This window comes from Oreochromis niloticus, linkage group LG20 (assembly GCF_001858045.2).
Source record: "Oreochromis niloticus isolate F11D_XX linkage group LG20, O_niloticus_UMD_NMBU, whole genome shotgun sequence".
Taxonomy (NCBI): Eukaryota; Metazoa; Chordata; class Actinopteri; order Cichliformes; family Cichlidae; genus Oreochromis; species Oreochromis niloticus.
The window spans coordinates 30,293,398-30,314,613 of NC_031984.2; the positions used below are offsets into that span (position 1 = coordinate 30,293,398).

At 38.7% G+C, this 21,216-nt stretch overlaps 1 protein-coding gene and 1 long non-coding RNA gene across 3 annotated transcripts in view; one reads left to right on the plus strand and one right to left on the minus strand.

Annotated features, from left to right (window-relative positions):
* The window catches only part of cpne9 (copine family member IX), a 101,607-nt gene extending 86,024 nt beyond the window's left edge, over window positions 1-15,583 (minus strand). Inside the window, exons 1-2 of the mRNA XM_013273713.2 lie at window positions 14,932-15,583; window positions 11,986-12,026 (exon numbers count right to left, since the gene is read on the minus strand). Coding sequence (XP_013129167.1) covers window positions 11,986-12,026; window positions 14,932-15,011 — 121 coding nt within the window. The 5' untranslated portion in view covers window positions 15,012-15,583. The remainder of the gene's footprint in view (window positions 1-11,985; window positions 12,027-14,931) is intronic.
* A 2,219-nt stretch (window positions 15,584-17,802) lies between these two features.
* LOC109196173 (uncharacterized) lies at window positions 17,803-18,527 on the plus strand. Of its 2 annotated transcripts, none has more exons than XR_003215684.1 (2): window positions 17,803-17,880; window positions 18,280-18,527. It is a non-coding gene; the product is annotated as an uncharacterized LOC109196173 (long non-coding RNA). The 2 variants fall into 2 exon arrangements; XR_002057645.2 differs by having other exon boundaries at window positions 17,822-17,880; window positions 18,030-18,527.
* The last annotated feature ends 2,689 nt before the right edge of the window (window positions 18,528-21,216 follow it).

Below are 21,216 nucleotides of genomic sequence, written 5' to 3' on the forward strand. Positions count from 1 at the left end.
TGCCGGAGGTTTCTTCCTGTTAAAAGGGAGTTTTTCCTTCCCACTGTCGCCAAAGTGCTTGCTCATAGGGGGTCATATGATTGTTGGGTTTTTCTCTGTATTTATTATTGTGCTATCTACTGTACAATATAAAGCGCCTTGAGGCGACTTTTGTTTTGATTTGGCGCTATATAAATAAAATTGAATTGAATTGAATTGAATTGAAATAGTAGATGGATCAACTCAAGCAGATCAACTCAACTCAACTTTATGATACTGTCACACTATTAAACATTAATAAGCTATTAGCAAGTGCTTAATTCAGCATTTATACATCATTATTCTTCCTTAGTATGTCATTTATAAATACAGATATGTTTATCCATCTGTTACTGTTACACCATGTGCATCACTGCTGTGCATGGTGTATCTATGTACAGCTATCACTGCTAGTAATAATCGGAATCATACTAATAATAGTATATTTGCATTTATAAATGGCATACTAAGTAGGAGTAATAATGTAATGATACATAAATGATGAATTAAGCACCTTCTAATACCTTATTAATACCTTAATAGTGTGAAATCATTATAAAGTGTTTTTTTCTTTTTCTTAAGGACATGACTTTCAGAAGTTGCTCATCCGGTGTAGATTTTTTAGGCATGCCATTTCTTCCTGTTGTCCTTCACTTGTCCAGTTTCCTTCAATTTCTTCGAGCACACACTACACACCATGCTAAGATTTCCTGAGTTTTCAGCTAATAGCACTTTGGGAATCACCTTGTTGATGCAAAAATACCATCATATGCCAGTCAAATTGTGTTATCTTTGTCATTTTCTAATGAGTTTACTAAAGAAATGGAATCCAGCCATGGCTCATGACCTTTGCCTAGTAATGTAGGGGGAATATTGGCAGAGACCACATCACTAGCTTGGTTCATTGCGGTGAGCTCAGCAACATCAAAAAGCCTGTATTTACACAGAAGACAACAGTGGCTGGTGGTCACAGTATCCCTGGCATTGTACAGAAACCCCTTGTCACTACATTCAGCCAGAGCAGCACAGAACAGGATGCAGGGATATCATTATCCAAGTCAATCACTGAGAGAAGAGAAGTGAGCAAAAACAGAGCCTTTAACACAAGGTACCACCAGAGGTTACGTTTCATTGTCCATCATTTTGACAGACAAGGCTGTAAAAAGTGAACTGGTCTGTCACAACATAATTTTACCTGCCATTTTAATCTCCTTCTACTTTTCAGTGAAACTGAGTCATATCTAATAGTGCTACATTTTCAAAAACAACTCAATCACAATATCTAATGTAAAGGACAGAGCATGCATTTAGGAGAGCATGAAGAGAAAACAGAAACGCTAAAAAAGCAGATAAATGAGCCTAAACAGGCACATATGAATTAATTGTATTTGAAATGAATTTAAATGTAATCAAATCGAATCATTACATCTCCCTCAACAGACACGTTTTTGTATCATATTTTATTTTATCCTAAAGACTCTTCCTGTGCTGCAACAATAATTCAATACTGAAATCATGAGGGAGTCATCATTTCCCGAAAATTTCTGTGAATAACCATGAACCTGAAAATCCAGACTCCACAACTCCATTAGTTCTTTTTAGGCCACTCTGTAAGTTAACCAAAACTATTCTGGTATTATAAATGACAAAGTTGTGACTGACATTATTAGAATCTGTTTTTTTTATTACATTTGTTACCAAGTTTGTACATAAATGAGGAGCTTGTCTTTCTGTCATGGTGCAAAAAACAGTGGTATGGAATATATGGTATTTACAGTATATATAATATATAGATCTCTATATAAATATTAATTAGCAAAAGACTAATTACAATACAATACAAAATACAATACAATACAAAAACAGAGTGCTCCAAAACACAGAGGCAGTCATAGGCTAACACATAGCTAGGATTTGATTTTGAACATAGATGGTACGTAAGAGTTCTAACAGTCACACAATCCTTTGGCATTATTTTTGTTTATCTAGCTAACAGCATTTTACTTGTCTATACTGTGGAAGTGTCCCGAAATCTACATCCTTTTTAATGGCCAGTAGAGGGCGACTCGTCTGATTGCAAAGCTTGCAGTTATATTGTGTCTGTAGGCAAACAGCTCTCAGCTGTTTTGTTCTATGACCTAAGAAAACACTTTCCTAGTGATTTTATGGTCTCACTATGAAAGTATTTGCTAATTTCAGGTCACATTGAATAAAACGCAAAGTTCATGACTGCACATCTTTTAAATACAGGTGACTTGTTTATAAAAATACAATACATGGTGTGTATACAGATACATGGATACATGATCCATCTCTTTCTGGATGCATGGTAAACTAACACTGGATTACTTTGATACTAAAAACAGGTTCTCATGAATCTGGGGTAAGTCTAAGTGGATTTATGGTAGTTTCACTACCTTCAAATGAGTCCTGTAATTGTGCAAGGTTTAAAATCTGATCTGAAACATGAAGTGAATCACCCGGGAACACAGAAAGCATCTCTCCCCCATCCGTCCATTATGTTAATGAAACCCAAGAGGGCTATAGTGATCAAACAATTTAAATTTTCACTGATCATTGCCTTACTTGAATTGAGTAATTTAGGCACTTTAATGCATTTTTGATGAAGACAGCAGTTTATGATGTCTGTGTAAATGTATGCCCTGTTTTAGTCAGTCTCATCTTCTGTGAAATGACTGTAATAAGTTAAGCTATGCAGTGAAAAATGGACAACAGTATTAAAAAAATATCTCCCTGACTCCTCACACACCTTCATGAAAGTGGAAGTGACCCATTTAATGAGTACCACCTACTACATTATCTCTGAACGATATTAAAAGTAATTAAATCGCCTGCAGTTTTGTGAGGCCAAGATGCTCTTTTTGACCCGATTGCATATTATGTTATTTTTGCTATCTCATCTAAAGTTCCTATATTTAGCAATCACCGAGTCTTCAATGATGCAGTGCACGCAGCCCTGATTGGGCGAATATACTTTGATTAAAACATTCACATGTGAAGTGGAAAAAGAATGTCTGATTGATTGAACGGGCCAGTATCCTCTTGTTACACAGCCACGCTCTTTATTCTTTTTTTTAAGCTTCCTTCCTGTCATACGCTGCAGCCTTATTACTGCCATAGCATTTATTCCTGTAACTGCCCAGCATCCAACAGCTAACTCTCTACAGTCATAAAGCCCGGATGCATGCATCAGGGAGCATCTGTCAACAGAAACTAAATCAGTGAACTGGTCTGACTTACGAAAATACCTGTAGACAAGTGTATACGGATGCACGCCTGTATAACAGCTCTCTGCATATTAAAATGGATTGAGAATGACAGGGTGGAGGTATTGTTAGATTGTGATCAGTTCAGTAGCTGCAATTTCCTGGAGATTACAGAACATGTTTTCAAATAAGAGGTTATTAAGCCTGTCAGTCATTTTTGCTTCCTTTGACAATGATCTCCTCCAAGTAGGATTGATTGGCAAGCAGTGAGGAGTTGTTTTTCTACCTTGTTAGATGAGGGGGAGTTACAGAGCATTCAGACCACAGCACTTGAGTGTTGCAAAGGTTGGCGCTGGTGTTCTGTGTTTTTCCAGGTACCAGTGCGATATTACCCAGGAAAACTGTGCATTTGCAGGCTTATCTGATGCCAGAACTCACAGGCAGCTTTTTAGTTGAGCAATTTCACAACTTAGCTAACACAGCAGGAATCGTTTTATCGTATCTTCTGACAATTTTGAATCAAACTGTAAAAGTGCACCATTCACACAAAATTCTTGGGCGTGCAAGATTAGCCAGCAGAATTTCCTGGATGGCAGACGTACCCAGCTGATTGGTTCCTATTACAGATCAAAGTATGTAGTTTCTGTAAGCCATGCTAAACCTTCCTGCCACTATAGACACAGAAAGACCACTAAGACAGTACATACACTATATCACAGAAATCCAAAAGGAAAACATATACTGATAATTACAGAATAAGAAAGGTATTTCAGCTGCTGAGGACTGATAGAATCTTGCTACAGTAAAAATACATCTTACTTTAGCCAGATGTGCTAATTGGCAGTTGTGGATGTCTATGTTGCCAGAGGGAAATGTTTCCTTAAAAATATTTAAAAAGTGGTATTCTTATTAATCATTTGAACATGCATGTGTGTTTTAAAGGTATAATGCACTTCTTAGAGACTTCTTCTTAGGGCACTCACACATTTCATCTAGTTTCAGAGCTAAATGTGGAAATGTTCAAATGAAAACTAAAATGTCAAGAGCCAAGAATATTTTATGGTTACATAAATAAAAAATAGGACTACTAAAAATTGGTGGTTGCCTGGTGATTGCATTGATTATATTTTTTGCATTATGTAAATGCAAGCAGTTGTACCAACGAACTTCTCACTCAGAGGTCGACTGCACATCAGCAACTACTGGGCGACCATATTAAGGCAACCTATATTAAGGTCACCTGACTGGAGGCAACCTGTCTCCAAACAATTGCAGTGTGACTTACACTGATTGCAGTCACACTCAGACTTGATTAAGGTTTGCAAATAACTGCTGTCTAATTTATACATGGTTTCTAATACATTACAATTAGTCTGAGTCAATGTGAACAAGTACAACTTTTCTAAAATGCGTCTATTTGCACTAGAAGACTCAACTTAAATGGCTGCCAACTGTTACCTTGGCCTCCAGTAATGCTGTGAGGAACCTTGGAGTCATTTTTGACCAGGACATGTCCTTCAACGCACATATTAAACAAATATGTAAGACTGCTTTCTTCCATTTGCGCAACATCTCTAAAATTAGAAATATCCTGTCTCAGAGTGACGCTGAAAAACTAGTTCATGCATTTATTACTTCCAGGCTGGACTACTGTAATTCTTTATTATCAGGATGTCCTAAAAACTCACTGAAAAGCCTTCAGCTAATCCAAAATGCTGCAGCAAGAGTACTGACAGGGACTAGAAAGAGAGAGCATATTTCTCCTGTTTTGGCTTCCCTTCATTGGCTTCCTGTTAAATCCAGAATTGAATTCAAAATCCTGCTCCTCACATACAAGGTCTTAAATAATCAGGCCCCATCTTATCTTAATGACCTTGTAGTACCATATCACCCTATTAGAGCACTTCGCTCTCGCTCTGCAGGCTTACTTGTTGTTCCTAGAGTATTTAAAAGTAGAATAGGAGGGAGAGCCTTCAGTTTTCAGGCCCCTCTTCTGTGGAACCAGCTTCCAGTTTGGATTCGGGAGACAGACACTATCTCTACTTTCAAGATTAGGCTTAAAACTTTCCTTTTTGCTAAAGCATATAGTTAGGGCTGGACCAGGTGACCCTGAATCCTCCCTTAGTTATCCTGCAATAGACGTAGGCTGCCGGGGATTCCCATGATGCATTGAGTTTTTCCTTTCCAGTCACCTTTCTCACTCACTATGTGTTAATAGACCTCTCTGCATCGAATCATATCTGTTATTAATCTCTGTCTCTCTTCCACAGCATGTCTTTATCCTGTTTTCCTTCTTTCAACCAACCGGCAGATGGCCCCGCCCCTCCCTGAGCCTGGTTCTGCTGGAGGTTTCTTCCTGTTAAAAGGGAGTTTTTCCTTCCCACTGTCGCCAAAGTGCTGCTCATAGGGGGTCATATGATTGTTGGGTTTTTCTCTGTATTTATTATTGTGCGATCTACTGTACAATATAAAGCGCCTTGAGGCGACTTTTGTTGTGATTTGGCGCTGTGTAAATAAAATTGAATTGAATTGAATTGTTTGTGTTCTGGTTATCTTTCTATATAAAAAAAAGAGGCTTTGAAGCACCTCATTCATTGTGCAGTCAAATCTCGGTCCAACAAAAACTGCATCACTACTTGTGGAATCTATGAGGTTCTGGCTCGACTCTGAATGTAATTAGGCCATTTGAATTTCTGTGCAATATAATTCTGCAATTTTAGCAGATTTATCACATTTAATGACCTATTATCACAAACAGATTGCATGTAATTGCTACCTTGACACCATTCAATTGCAACCTGATAGCAGACTGATTCGTCTTATAGCCGTTTTATCACCATCTTGACACCAAAGTCACTTTAAAGATAGAAACTGCTACAAGTTGCAGACAAAGTCCCTGTCTGTGAAGCAGCCATTTCAATTTATTCCATACATTTGAAATTATTTTGTTCGTGTCATATTCTCTGACCACTGCTTTCCCTAATGTGACTGTAGCATTATTGAGGTGAATATGTTGCTGCTGATGCATCACACTATGTAATTCTTCTTTCAAGCTAAAACTAATGAATGACTGAGAGTGCTGATAAAGCTGATATATTAAGTTAGGCCAACTTTCAGGTGAAGAGAAAGCAAAAAAAAAGAAAATTGCTTTACATTTTAATCACATTTAGCTGATGTGTTTTTATTCAGTTGAAGAAACTGATTAATTTTACAAATGTGATGTATTTTCCTCTGTGTGTGTGAATATTGGGTAAAATGCACTTGAGCACAGAAAAAAGGTAAATGGGTGAATGAGGCATGTTGTGTAAAGCTCTTCAGGTAGTGCATTTACCGTCTCTTAGAACAAAATAATAATAAATTCATTTGTCACAAACCTTCGAGCTAGAAAGTGAACTGAAAATTCATGTGGGTTTTCTATCATACAAGTATGCGTAATTTCAGAAGAATGTCATGGTTGGAAGCTGTATGGAACCACTATGGTATCAACATATACAGTGGCTTGCAAAAGTATTCGGCCCCCTTGAACTTTCCCACATTTTGTCACATTACAGCCACAAACATGAATCAATTTTATTGGAATTCCACGTGAAAGACCAATACAAAGTGGTGTACACGTGAGAAGTGGAATGAAAATCATACATGATTCCAAACATTTTTTACAAATAAATAACTGAAAAGTGGGGTGTGCGTAATTATTCAGCCCCCTGAGTCAATACTTTGTAGAACCACCTTTTGCTGCAATTACAGCTGCCAGTCTTTTAGGGTATGTCTCTACCAGCTTTGCACATCTACAGACTGAAATCCTTGCCCATTCTTCTTTGCAAAACAGCTCCAGCTCAGTCAGATTAGATGGACAGCGTTTGTGAACAGCAGTTTTCAGATCTTGCCACAGATTCTGGATTGGATTTAGATCTGGACTTTGACTGGGCCATTCTAACACATGGATATGTTTTGTTTTAAACCATTCCATTGTTGCCCTGGCTTTATGTTTAGGGTCGTTGTCCTGCTGGAAGGTGAACCTCCGCCCCAGTCTCAAGTCTTTTGCAGACTCCAAGAGGTTTTCTTCCAAGATTGCCCTGTATTTGGCTCCATCCATCTTCCCATCAACTCTGACCAGCTTCCCTGTCCCTGCTGAAGAGAAGCACCCCCAGAGCATGATGCTGCCACCACCATATTTGACAGTGGGGATGGTGTGTTCAGAGTGATGTGCAGTGTTAGTTTTCTGCCACACATAGCGTTTTGCATTTTGGCCAAAAAGTTCCATTTTGGTCTCATCTGACCAGAGCACCTTCTTCCACATGTTTGCTGTGTCCCCCACATGGCTTGTGGCAAACTGCAAACGGGACTTCTTATGGTTTTCTGTTAACAGTGGCTTTCTTCTTGCCACTCTTCCATAAAGGCCAACTTTGTGCAGTGCACGACTAATAGTTGTCCTATGGACAGATTCCCCCACCTGAGCTGTAGATCTCTGCAGCTCGTCCAGAGTCACCATGGGCCTCTTGGCTGCATTTCTGATCAGCGCTCTCCTTGCTCGGCCTGTGAGTTTAGGTGGACGGCCTTGTCTTGGTAGGTTTACAGTTGTGCCATACTCCTTCCATTTCTGAATGATCGCTTGAACAGTGCTCTGTGGGATGTTCAAGGCTTGGGAAATCTTTTTGTAGCCTAAGCCTGCTTTAAATTTCTCAATAACTTTATCCCTGACCTGTCTGGTGTGTTCTTTGGACTTCATGGTGTTGTTGCTCCCAATATTCTCTTAGACAACCTCTGAGGCAGTCACAGGGCAGTTGTGGAGCTGTTTTGCAAAGAAGAATGGGCAAGAATTTCAGTCTGTAGATGTGCAAAGCTGGTAGAGACATACCCTAAAAGACTGGCAGCTGCAATTGCAGCAAAAGGTGGTTCTACAAAGTATTGACTCAGGGGGCTGAATAATTACGCACACCCCACTTTTCAGTTATTTATTTGTAAAAAATTTTGGAATCATGTATAATTTTCGTTCCACTTCTCACGTGTACACCACTTTGTATTGGTCTTTCACCTGGAATTCCAATAACATTGATTCATGTTTGTGGCTGTAATGTGACAAAATGTGGGAAAGTTCAAGGGGGCCGAATACTTTTGCAAGCCACTGTATTACACCTAAACTTTATAATTGGAGAAAAACAAATCAAACAAAGACCACTAACTCTAATGCTTATAATACTAACCCACACACTGGCTTAGACAGTTAGCTGACTAGCTAAGTAGCCGTAAACATAAAAGCTAAGTTTGGTAGCACATATTGGGCTTGCTAGCTTAAAAGAAGTCTAAAAGTTGACATTGTGAAATAAAATGTCCTCAAAATAGCTAAAAGAAAATGTGTTACTGCAAAAAAAAAGAGGTTATTTTTAGTGCTGTCTCGTTAAAATGACGTTAATGCCATAACCGCATTAACGTGGCAAATCTCCGTTAGCGGGGATCGCCCCGTGCTTGGGGCTGCATGGCGCTAACGCGTTAACCGCGCTAACGCGTTGACGCCATGTAGGTCATGCAAGGGGTGATCCGTGCTAACTCGCTAACGGAGATTTGCCCCATTAATGTGGTTATGGTGTTAACGTCATTTTAACAAGATTAACGCTGACAGCACTAAATATTTTTTGCCTCACGGACCGGTTTATGCCCAACAATATTTTCACGGACCGGCCTTTAAGGTGTCGCGGATAAATCCAACAAAATAAAACTAGTACCGGTACCGAAAAAAAGAAGATTTATTCATAACACACGTGAAAAGACCCAGGAAAACCGAGTTAACGATAAAAACGATAACAAAATAATGCTGAAAACCGATAAAAACCCTGAAAATCATACATTTCACACCTGAGCCTCAACTCTCGCGGCCCGGTACCAAACGACTCACGGACCGGTACCGGTCCGAGGCCCGGGGGTTGGGGACCGCTGTTTTATAATATTAAAGGAATCTAAAAAATGATTAATAACATTTCATAACAACATTGAATGATCTGATTTCATAATGATGACTGACTGTATATTAAATGGCCTTTAATTTGTTTTCATGTCAAGCTGTATCTCAGTTTTTGATATCATGTATTTTTGTTAAAGGGCTGATGTACAGCAAGCTGCTGCTTTTCACATCAGCAATAAGTGCAGTAAATACAATACTGTTTACATATACCCCTAATCAGTGTGCCACATGAGTGCACTGAATCTTCTTAGAATTACTATTGATGTACATCATAAGATTTGCATTTCTTCTGAAGTGAATCCAGAACATTTGCCTTGTTAACAAAAGTTTTAATCCTCTTTAACATGACTTTTAATCTTGCACACTCTGCACATCTAATAGCTCCTCCTAAATACTGTACTACCCATGCACATCAGAGTTATGGAAGTCTTTAACATAAGCTTTTGCACTTTTTGTTACTGCTGCAACGTTAAACTTCTATTGTGCAAGTTCAGTTTTCTGTGGATCCGAGAGAGAGCACAAAACACAACATTTTCATGATAAAATCCAACCTCTACTCTTTGCTTGAAATAATTTATTTTAAATAGTTTTAAATGTTGAATCTTCCCTTTTGCCTGTGTTTCTTGATTAATAATAGCGTCTCTGCTAATTACATCTTCCAGCTGCAGTGCATGTAGCAACAGGCAGCTCAGAGCTCTGCTCCAACATCTGCTTGTGTGTGCTGGACTGAAGACGAACCTCACGCACTACTTCACCCTGTCTGTACTGGTTGGAGCCCAGTCGCTCCTCAGGCAGCTCTCACATCTGTGATCAGTCATCATCGCCCAAGCCTCAAGACCGGTGGTTGGACAGCTGTGCTCTCAAGCTGTGATTTGAGTAACTCATTTAAAGCCCAACTGTCAGGCTTTCTTAAGGTATCATTTCTTGTCTGAGATAGTTAAGCCCTGTGGCCTCTCAAGCTTACCACACTGCTCTATTTAGACTGTAAAAAGCTTTGGTGCCAGGAGGGCAAATGAGGGGAAACACCACAAACTGTTACAGAGCAGTCAGATTGTCAGATGCAATCCTTGTATCTTTTTACTATTTCACTGTAGTCATCATCCCTCTCTCTGAAATATTTTATTAGCATATTTCTGTGACCTTGCCTGACACTTTTTTTCTTGTTTTTTTGGCTATGATTGTATTCAGAGAGAGTACATGTAAACATTAGTGGAGATAAATGATATCTAGATGCACCAATTGAATTAATTTCACTGACTACATCACACAAACCTCTCCTGTTGAACTCAAGCTGTTATGCTCTTTTTCTGTTGACTTCCTTTTATTCTGAAGATTGCTAATTTCTCCCGTTCTGCCCATCATGTTTTCTTTTAACTGCCATTTATTGGCCAGCATGTCTTAGTCCTTTTTTTAATCACTTGTGCTTTGATAATAAAATGAACACGAGGTGGTGGAGAGACAGCCAGACTTGCTGCCGTGGAGATGAGTGGCTGTGAAATGTTCACAGTATGACTTGGCTATTGACAGCTTAGAATCAACCCCCCCCCACCCACCCCAAAAAAGGAAAAAATTGAGATATTACCTTAATTTATACATGGGTTTGTAAAATCAAGATGTGTGAGCGCAGCAGTGGGGGTGGAAAACATCCTGTCACGGAGGCGTAATTATGGACAATTTTGGTGTTTAGAAATGTAGCAGCTTGATGGAAACCACTCAAAAATAATGTTTGAAGGTACATCTGTATGCAACACTTGTATTCTCTGAACTTTTTAGCTCCGGCTGGTGCATTCAAATCCACTGTGACCAACAGCTATAGTGGCAATGGCATTATGGGGGGAACAGCAGGAGAAAGTAAGTGCATGAACTCCTTTATCAAAACTTTCTGTCACAATTTTCCCCAGCTGTCTACCAACTCGGAGGCTATTTTGTTCCATATAAAATGTATGATCTGTCAAAGCTGCTGGATCTGACTGATTGTGTTTACATACGCAGAGACATGTGTGCACAGTATCCACACACACACACACCGGTCTAATAAGAACCTGACACATGCACACTGCTAGCAAAACAAACTAAGAAGCCTAACACCTTAATCAGACTGTCACCCTGAATGTGACTGAGAACATGGTTGTGTCCACACGTACACGGATCATTCGGTAAACTTGATAAACCTTTTATCCTCATGTCAGCAGTGTTTTTTCTGAATATGAGGTATTTTATATAAAATGAGATCTTTTTTTAGATGAACTCATGGAAAAAAAAATCTGTTTTAATAAAGATGCCTGCACAGGTGGACGTGGACTGTTTTCCATGCAAATGTGTTTTAGGTCTAAAAAAAACAAAACAGTTGAAAAACTGTGAAAGTTATGTTTTGTTGTGTAAACTAATTAACAGTGAAACGTAAAAAAACGCAGTCATTTGGTGCTCATTAAAATGTATTCACATTTAGCATTCGGAAGATGCATTCACTTCATAAATCATTACACTGCACACAATGCACCGGTAGCTGTACTTTGGTACTTGGTATTATCAATACTGATCTTGTATTTACTCTGTTTCAGATCAATACTTCATCTTGCAGTATTGCGTACTAATAAATAAGTTAAATATGAGTAATTTATCTGTGATGTGCCTTATTTTTTATTATTTTTAATGTTTTCAACTTCATTTTAGGTAACACAAACTAACAAAAAAATGACCCAAATCCATCCCCAGCTAAAAGTTTTATTTAAACTTAATCATCAGTACCAGCACTTCAGACTCTAAATGGTTCATACATACCAGGATCTGACTTGGAGAATGTGTCCACATCCAGTAGACTCCTGTGGAAACAATAAAAAAAGATGTATTCATTCATTAACATTCGCTCCAGCCTATTTTTATCTCTTTTGTTCTTAACTCTCCTGCGTGTTTACAAAAGTTTCCATCTAAGCCCTGAAAGTTAGGTCATGGGCAAATTTAAACTGCTCCCCAAGTTATTCTGTGAAAACAAACATCACGAAAAGCCTTTCTTAGTAACTCTAAGCCAAAATGAAAGAAAAAATAAAAAAACAAAACACTGAATAATTAGTGAAGGACTGATCAGTAAGATAAATAGGTAGCAGGTGACTTAGTTGCTTTGGCACATTTTGTGAAATATTTTTCAGAACCAAAGATTAATTTCCCAAAACATGAGCAGAGAAACACTACATGGCTGTAGCTCGCCAAAGGGTTTTGTCAATTAATGAGTCCCCCCCCCCAAAAAAAAACCCACTGTGTGAACCAGGCTGGTGATTTCCACAGTGACTTCTGAAACTTCCTGGCTTGTCATATATACATATTTCTCTGCCAGTGATGGCTTGATGTGTCAGACTGATAGTTTTCTGAAGGTACCTGCTATTATGCATCACAGTGAATACGCTTGAGATGATGATTTCAAGAGCACAAGGTTTTACAGTTACTTTGTGGAATAAGAGCGCTTACATTTGCATCTAATGTGAGGAAAAATAACGGTATTTTTTCTTCAATCTTCACACAAGTGTTAGTACGTACAGAAACTGAACATTTCTACTGTGTGCAGTAGTACTCTAAAAGAACAAACTAATGCTGGGAGTCTGTCGTGGCAATCCTTTTGCTTTCTTTAGTGACAGGTTGTCATTAGCTTCACACCTAAAAGATGTATATAAAAGTAACAGTTGTGTAACTTGTAGGCAGTAATGATAAGTTACCAAACAGAATGAAGAAGGTGCTTCCTGTTGTCCACATATTACAAAATCAAGTGAAAGATTTATTTGGACAACTGTCACCTGAGAAATGAACCAAAGCAACAGACAAATCATATATTATCACATACTCTATGGGCTTTACACTTTTTATAGTCCAAAATATTATGTAACATGATTGTAACTTTACATTGTATGTCCACAGAACTTATGATTTGGTTGCATTTCAACATCCACAAACAGCGTGACTGCATATCATGTAAAACCACTCTGAAAAAGTCAGCCATGAAGTGTATAAAAAAGGAAAGCACACATCTTTGCTTACATATCAGCAAATAATGCAAATCATGTGTGTCTTAGCAAGTCTTGAAACTAGACAAATATAACCACAAAACATGACATTTTACACCATGTTATTATTTAATAGCAGAAATTAAGCCAAAATGCAGAAACAGTGTGTGAAATAGTGCATTCGTATTTCTTCTATGAGGGTAAAACACTCCATAGCATAGCTGTAAAAGTCTTTATAATCATTTCTAACAAAAGTTCATGTCATGACTTTCATACGTTTGTAAAGTACTGATTTAATTACTGCACTGGTTAATCCACAAGTAAGCTAATATTCAGAGAAGCCTTATGTGTGATGTAATCCCAAAGATTTCCCTTGATTTGTGTACATGGATCTTTCTACTGTATCATTTCAACCCTACTTTTGTTAGGTTTAGTCAACAAAACTACTTGGTTAGGGCCATGATTTGGCTTCAGATTTCACATGCTTTAAAGCCCCAAGGGTTGTTTCATGTCAGTCTGAAAAAAAGAGAAGTATTTCTCACTGAAATGTATCAGTATATCAAGCTTTTGCTCAAAAAATTCCAGAAACAGTGTGCAGGACAACTCTATCTTTGGGAGAAGAGGGATCATAAAAATGAAATGCAATAGTGCAATTTTGCCCATCTAAAAAAAATCAGTTGCCCGTCTCTACATGCTTACCACAACCTCCAATACTCATTAAAGAGAGTTATATAGAGGTCTGTTCAGTCTGGTTAATACCCTGATGTATTACTTCATGTTTTGTCCTGCACACAGTGCCCAGAAATTCACATTATGCTGATTTTTCTTTAACTTATAAACAGAGCCAGACACACTGTTTCCTCCTGCTTCCAGTCTATTAAGTGGTCAGATGTTCCATTTGTCATTGTGTCAAACAGAAATTCAGTAATTTACGGCACAGATAAGGTCATCCATTCATAACATGTGATAGTGCAAACCCAAGGTAAAAAAAAAAAGCAAACAAAAAAACACAAAGAACTTTATCATTTATCTCTTCATCTGAGCTCACCTTTACCTCACACTGTTGGGCTGTCAGGTGTCTAGCCACTTCAAGTCTGTCTGATCTTAGAAGGGACAGCACAGGAGCAACAGCTATTCATTATTCAGGAGTGAATTGGAAAGACAGTCAGCAGACCCAGGTAGGCAGGGTGACTGACAGTCTGGAAAAGCCCTGAGTGAGCTTCTCCGCTTGGTCTGTTAGTCACTCAGTCAACTATTCAGCTAAGGCGTCCATCCAAACTGTAAATCCAGCTGTAGAAGTTCTCTTTTGTTCCAGGGTTACAAATTAAACAGGACAAATTAAATGGCTGTTATCAGTGTATTTATTTGCAGCATTTTAACACTTTGTAACTGCACGTGCTATTGCACTGTGCCTAACACACAGCTCACCATCAAGGCATGTCCATGAATATCAGTGGCACGCTAGGGCACTGGCCAGACTTGATGCCATATGAAAATATTTTCAAGGATTTTTAAACCGCTTTAATACATATGGAGGCAACCATGAGAGCAAAGGGCATCTGAAAGCATAAGGTCATCGATAGATAGATAGATAGATAGAACAAAATATTCCTCACGCACATCTGATTAACTAATTTTTCAGCATATTTTACCCAGAGTGGGTGAAATAACAGACTTTAGATGAGGGATTAAACTGAAAAGCATCTACAGTACGTGTACGGGAGTTTGCCCTTACCTGCAGGACACGGTAACTTCTATTTTAGTTGCGGGGACTCTGGTGTTGAGAGGATCGAATTCCCCTATTGATGCCATCATCTCGACTCACGAAGCTAATGAGCATCCGCAAAGAAATAAGGAAAAAAGGGTGAGAGGAAAAAAATCTATTTAATCACTACAGGATCGTGATTGCGGTAAATCCATTGTAGAGATCTTCCTCTGGGGGTTTCGTTCCTGGAACAGCGAGCGGCGGGGGAAGGGGGAGAAACTGTCAGGTATAGAGAGAGAGAGGGAAAGTTGTGAGGCAGATTTAAAGTTCATTCATCCTTCGTGCGTTCACCGTGCGCTCCCGGTATCTGTCCGGTGCTGAGGAAGAGAGGAGGGAGGAGAGCGCAGCCAACCGGAGGCACCGGCAACAGCAAGGTGCTTTCTCCACCTCTCTGTCTCCCTCTCTCTCTTTTTATCGTCCTCTTCCTTTGAGAAATATTTTCTGGATCTTACGTGCCTTTAAAATAAACGAAAGTGAGTAAAATTCCTCAAATCTTTCCTCTCCTCCTTTGCCCGTCTGTCACCACCGGGCAGAATATTTCCACGTGTGACAAAATGTAACGCCCTTTTCTGTTCTGTGGCGCCAGAAAACCACCCAAATTATCCGGTTAAGTTGTGTAAGACGACATGTAACAATGGACGAGGACTGGGACCACTGAGGAAAAAGAATGTGTCTGTGTGTGGTGGTGGTGGTGGTGGTGAGGGGGCAGCGTCTTCTGTAAAAAAAAAAAAAAAAAAAAAAAATCCAGAATTTTGAGATTAAAGTCTGAATTTGTTCCTCAAAATTCATTAAAGAAATCCAAGATGCCTCTATTTTTCTTTTTCTGTGTGTATGTTTGTTTTTGCTTTTAACCAGTGGCCCTAATCCTCTTCCACACAAGTGTATGGTTTGAATTAAATGATATGCAACAAGAGGGTGATGCAAGCTCCGTCTTTGTCTTTCTTGGGTCAGCTGTACACTAAAAATAGAATGCATAAATGCTTTTTTAGGGCTATTTATGTAGATAAGAATAACAACTGCATGGTGATTAAATATGTGAATTAATGTATCATGAATTCCTGTTATATAAATGATCAACTCATGATTTATGAGATTAGTTAAAAGGTCATGTATTAGTCATCTTGAATACTGCTGCATGACCCAGTGTTCCTCTCCTCGCCTTTCCAATCTGGGGGATGTAACAGGAGAATATTAGGTTGTTGCAGTGTAGTGAGAGAATGGACAGGCATGTTTTGGTTAGCAGAAGCAGTGTATCTACTGAGTGCAGGTAGAGTAAGTGTCTATCTTTTTTTTTCTGCCATCATTATCAGATATTATTTAAAGTCTGTGTTGTTCACATAAATACAATAATATGTGATAACATTCAAAATCACAAAAAAGTACCCATCACCGTTAACCTGAGACATTAAAAAAAAACTACATTTCTGAGCAGTGCTCTTCTTCTGTGTCAGAAAATGATGTCCTGCTTTCAAATGTGACTCTATAGTGACTCCCACACCTCATCAGGCTGTTCTTTGGTACTTTTTTGACCACTTTCTTTTGGCTGCAGTGACAAACAGACACATACACAGTTTTCCGTTTGCTGAGGACATCACTGTGCAATAGTGGGTTAATATTTCTTTGGAAAAAGTGTAACTCATGTTTTTATAGCATTTTACTAGTCTTCCCGATGACTCAAAGCATCTAGAAGTAGTTTCCATTTACAGGTATTTCTTTGTCTTTGAACGGTGGAAGGAAGTGACAGCACCTGAAGGAATATACAGGGCATCATGGTCCTGGGTTTTTGACTCAGAGTTAAAGTTCAAGTTCACCATATTATGCAATGTAGTCTATTCAGCTTCATCTATATAGTGCCAAATCCACAATAAGGTGCTTTATAATGGAAAGGTAAGGACCCTATTATAATACAGAGAAAACACCATTAATCAGACAACATCCTATGAGCATGCACTTGGGACAGTGGGAAGAAAAAACTCCGCTTTAACAGGAAGAAAGCTCCAGCACAGCCAGGTTCAGGGACGGGCAGCCATTTGTCAGGATTGCTTGGGAATAAAGCGTGGGAGACAGGACAAAACAGGACACGGTGGACAAGAGCTAGAGATTAATAATCACTAACAATTAAATGCAAAGTGGTGTACAAACACACAGTAAGTGAAAAAAAGGGAGTGAAGAAACATTAATGGGAAGTCCCCAGCAGCCTGGGTCTACTGAAGCAGAACTAAGGGAGAATTCAGGGTCACCTGATCCAACTCTAACTATAAGCTTTATCAAAAAGGAAAGTTTTTAACCTAATTTTAAAAGCGGAGAGAGTGTCTGTCTCCTGAATCCAAACTGGGAGCTGGTTCAACAGAATCAAATCTGAATTTAACAGGGAGGCAATGAAGAGAAGCCAAGTGAGAGAAATATGGTCGCTCTTTCTAGCCCCTGTCAGTACTCTTTTGGATCAACTACAGGCTGTTAATAATTTAGACACAATGTATCAAATTTTAGGAATATAGCACAAATGCAAGAAAGTAGCCTGACATATTAGTTTAATATGCACAAATCCTGTTTAGAATTGACCCCAAGATTCCTCACAGTGTTACCTGAGGCCAAGGAAATGCCATCCAGAGGACCTATCGGGTTACACCAATTATCTCATCACAAATTATCTAATTCTATATGAATCTTAGTTTGTTCATAGTTTATGGTGTTTGAGCAGTTTATTTTTTTCCTGTTTGTCTTTGCCTTGTTTATGTTCTGAGGTTCAGTTAGTTTTATTTACTTATCAGTTTAGTCATTGTCAGTTTTTGTCACTGTTCTTCATTTCCTGTTTTATTTTGGTAGTTAGGTGTTTCCTGTGTTCCTCCACTCTTGTTCTGCCGATTGTGTGAAGCTGTCTCATTCCTTCCACCTGTGTCTGATTCCCATTATCTGTCAGTAAGTGTGAATATTAGTCCAGTCAGTCCTTTGTCTGTGCATTTGTTTGTCCTCCTGAACTGCTTCCAGTCTGCTTTTACTGCTTACTGTCTGTTTGTAGCGTTTCTTGTCATTTTTGGTCACCATAATCCTCCATTTCTTCTTTCTAGGCCATTCCTTGGTGGATTTGCAAGCTAACTTATTTTGTTACCCTACTGAAAAGTCCTATCCTAGTTCAAAATGAAATTTTAGAAAGATGGCCTTACATTACCTTCTAAGCGCATGATGTGGAATCCATAGTTAAATCAATGACTTTAGGCTTCTCAGTCCCCGAAAGAGCAAAGTAACCCCAAACTGTAATATTTCCACCAACATGAGCCGCAGTGAATGTGAGATTTTTTTTTTTTTCTTCTACTTTAGGATACGGATCCCATGCTATTCAGATTTGTGAAATCACTCTCCTTTGACACCAGCTGTTGCAAGAGTTGTCTGCAGATGATGTAATGAAATTTGGGGTTTATTGAAGACTTCTTTCACATCAAACAGTCTGCTCCTGGGCTGACTGTTATGTATGATGTATTTCAAATAATTTGGAGATCTCTTTTTTTTAAATTCCTTGCCAGACTCTTTGGAATCATAGACATAACAAGACATTTCTAAAAGCTGTAAATAAGTTCTTAACATCTTGGCTTAATCACTCCACACACTTCAATAGCAAAAAGAACATGAGAGTTTAGATGGCAAAGGTTTAAATTAGAGCCTGCTGCTCTCAAAGAAAGTTACCAGGAAAGTTGGTTGAAAGATTGATGTTACTTTGCCAGTGTGACGCCAAAAAGTCTAGTGTAGATGAGCCAATCTTAATGATGATTTCCATCGGTGACCCAGCTGCAACCTCTGTTATGAAGCACAACATATTTTTGCAAAAAAAGAGAACAGATGCTCATGTGATACTTGTTAGCAGCTTTCTTAGTTCTGAATTGGTTGTGATGGTGCCAACATTCACTCTACATACACAGATTTCTATGACTATATGCCCTGTAAAATTTAAAAAACAAAACAAAAATAACCACTTTATTAAAAAAGTAATTCCCAAACTTTAATTTTGGAATTATTTTTCAAACACTAGACCCTGAGAAAGATGAAATATTTGCTGGATTTTCATGACTTGCACCTAATCTGTAACTTTTAAAACTGCATTTATGGAATAGTAGGTAAAGATGATGGAATTAAATTTTTTTGTGATTAGTTTGAGTAAATAATCTGTATAAGCAGGCTTTGTTAGAGGAAACTTCTGTCCCAACGTATCCAGATATAATGTAAAAGCATCCACTCTTCCACTGAGACCATTTCTGATGAAGCAAGCAAAGAGCAGACGGATCAACTGAAGGGCTAAAAGCATCTCTCAGGTCTTGTGTCAGACATTGGCTGACATTATCCTATTTCTTAAGGACATCACTTTCAGATATTGTTTATCTATTATAGTCTTTTAGGTCTGACACTTCTTCATTTGTCCTCTACTTGTCCAGTTTACCCAAATTTCTAAGGACACACTGCACACTGTGCTAAAATATACCAAGTTTTAAGCTAATAGAGCTTTCAGAATCTCACTAAAGAATCTTCAACTAAAGAAATGGGAACAAATGTCTTCTTGTAACATACTGCTAGTAACAGAGTGCCTACGGAAGCAACTTGAAATTCTTTGCAAAGTTGTTTATTATGTGTAGACACAACACTGGTCCCTCAAGTTAGGCATCTTTCTTCATGCTTGAATAATTAATTGTAGCTAAGACAAAACATTACTGTGACTTAAGTGGCTGAACAAACATTCCTCTGAAAATGGTCAGGTACAAAGACTGGACCGGCCATCAGTTCATGTCCTGACGCTCCAGCGTACCTGGGTTATGCAGCAAAACAATGACCCAAGACACACCAGCAAGGCCACCACTGAATGAATAAAAATAAAACTACACTTCAGTAAGACTGAAATGCATAAAGGGCACTAATCTAATGTAATGTATGGGTCCCCCTCTCACAATTGCACTCACAGGGACAGTTGCATCATATAAAGCATGCGTTCACTGGAGCCGGTAATCAGAAAGTCGAGCACGTACACCCGTGCCCAATTAGGGTAACAGAAGAAACAAGCTACCGTCTTCTAATGAGATCTCTGCACTTCTAAATCTAGAGGGGCTTCTTAGTCATTTATCCATTTCAGTTCTCCTGAAAGCAATATGACACACTCTTTGAAGCTTCCCACTGTGACCTCATCATCTCCTCTTTTGCAAAACAAAGAGCCATATTTCTCAAAGACATTATTTTTGGAAAACAAAGCAACAAAGGTCTTAGAGAATCGCTCTGAGGACAAAACGAACAAAGGTGTATTTGAATTTGTGGTAAATACAAAAAGAAACAGACTACAAATAAAAGGAAATGTAAACATTTATATAAGATTAAAGGTGGTGGAAGGGCTCGCATTATAAAGGCTGTCGGGAAATTCACTGAAGCGAGTCAGTGGAAGCGCAGCCTCCTGTAAAACATACAGTCTGAGTCATTATCTGTCCGACATCGACTCATCTATGGATTGGTTCACAGTTAATGGACAGTGAGTGTGACAGTATCAGTGTATCATTCTCCACTGGCATTGTCACAGACAGGTAATGACAAATAGAGTTTATTTTCAGCTATGTCTCCATACGAGTGCATGTGTGTCTGCAGATCCACTCAATTTTGCAGCTGATCAGACAGAAATTGAAATTTTTCATGGGCTGAAGAAAACGGTGTTGAGGAAAAAATGGAGAGAAATGAAAAAGGATGGGAGGGGGTAGAATGGTAGTAGGATGATGAGTAGAGAGGGAAAAAGTCTAGTTATTTACCCAATTTCCACTCTCATGTCTCTGGATGATCTCTACCAGGAGGTGTAATCAGACGTCAAAGGGGTTATTGGCCTGAGGGGTGTGTGTTTGTGTGTGTGGAATTGAAGCTAATTATCCGAGGAGGAGAAATCCTGCTTAGTTTCCATTTCATTGTGCAGAGCAAAGCAGGTGTCTGACAAACAGTGAAAGCATGATGCAATAATATAAACAGAGAAAGAGAGCCGTTTTCTTCATTTGTTGGTGCTTGAATGTGTCGGTGTGCTTTCCTTTCATTTCTGAGTAAATCTGCTGTCCAGCCTTAGGTCGCAGTGCTCTTTAGCTTTCAGGGTAATTCTTTTCTGAGTTAGGAGGTGATAAATAGAGCTAACAGCTAGAGTTTGCAGTATGTGGTTACTTGGGGACTGACTATGGTTTTATGCTTGGATTTGTTGTTGTCATGCTCCAGAAGGAATTGGAGACCCAATCAGATGCGTCCCAAGTCTAT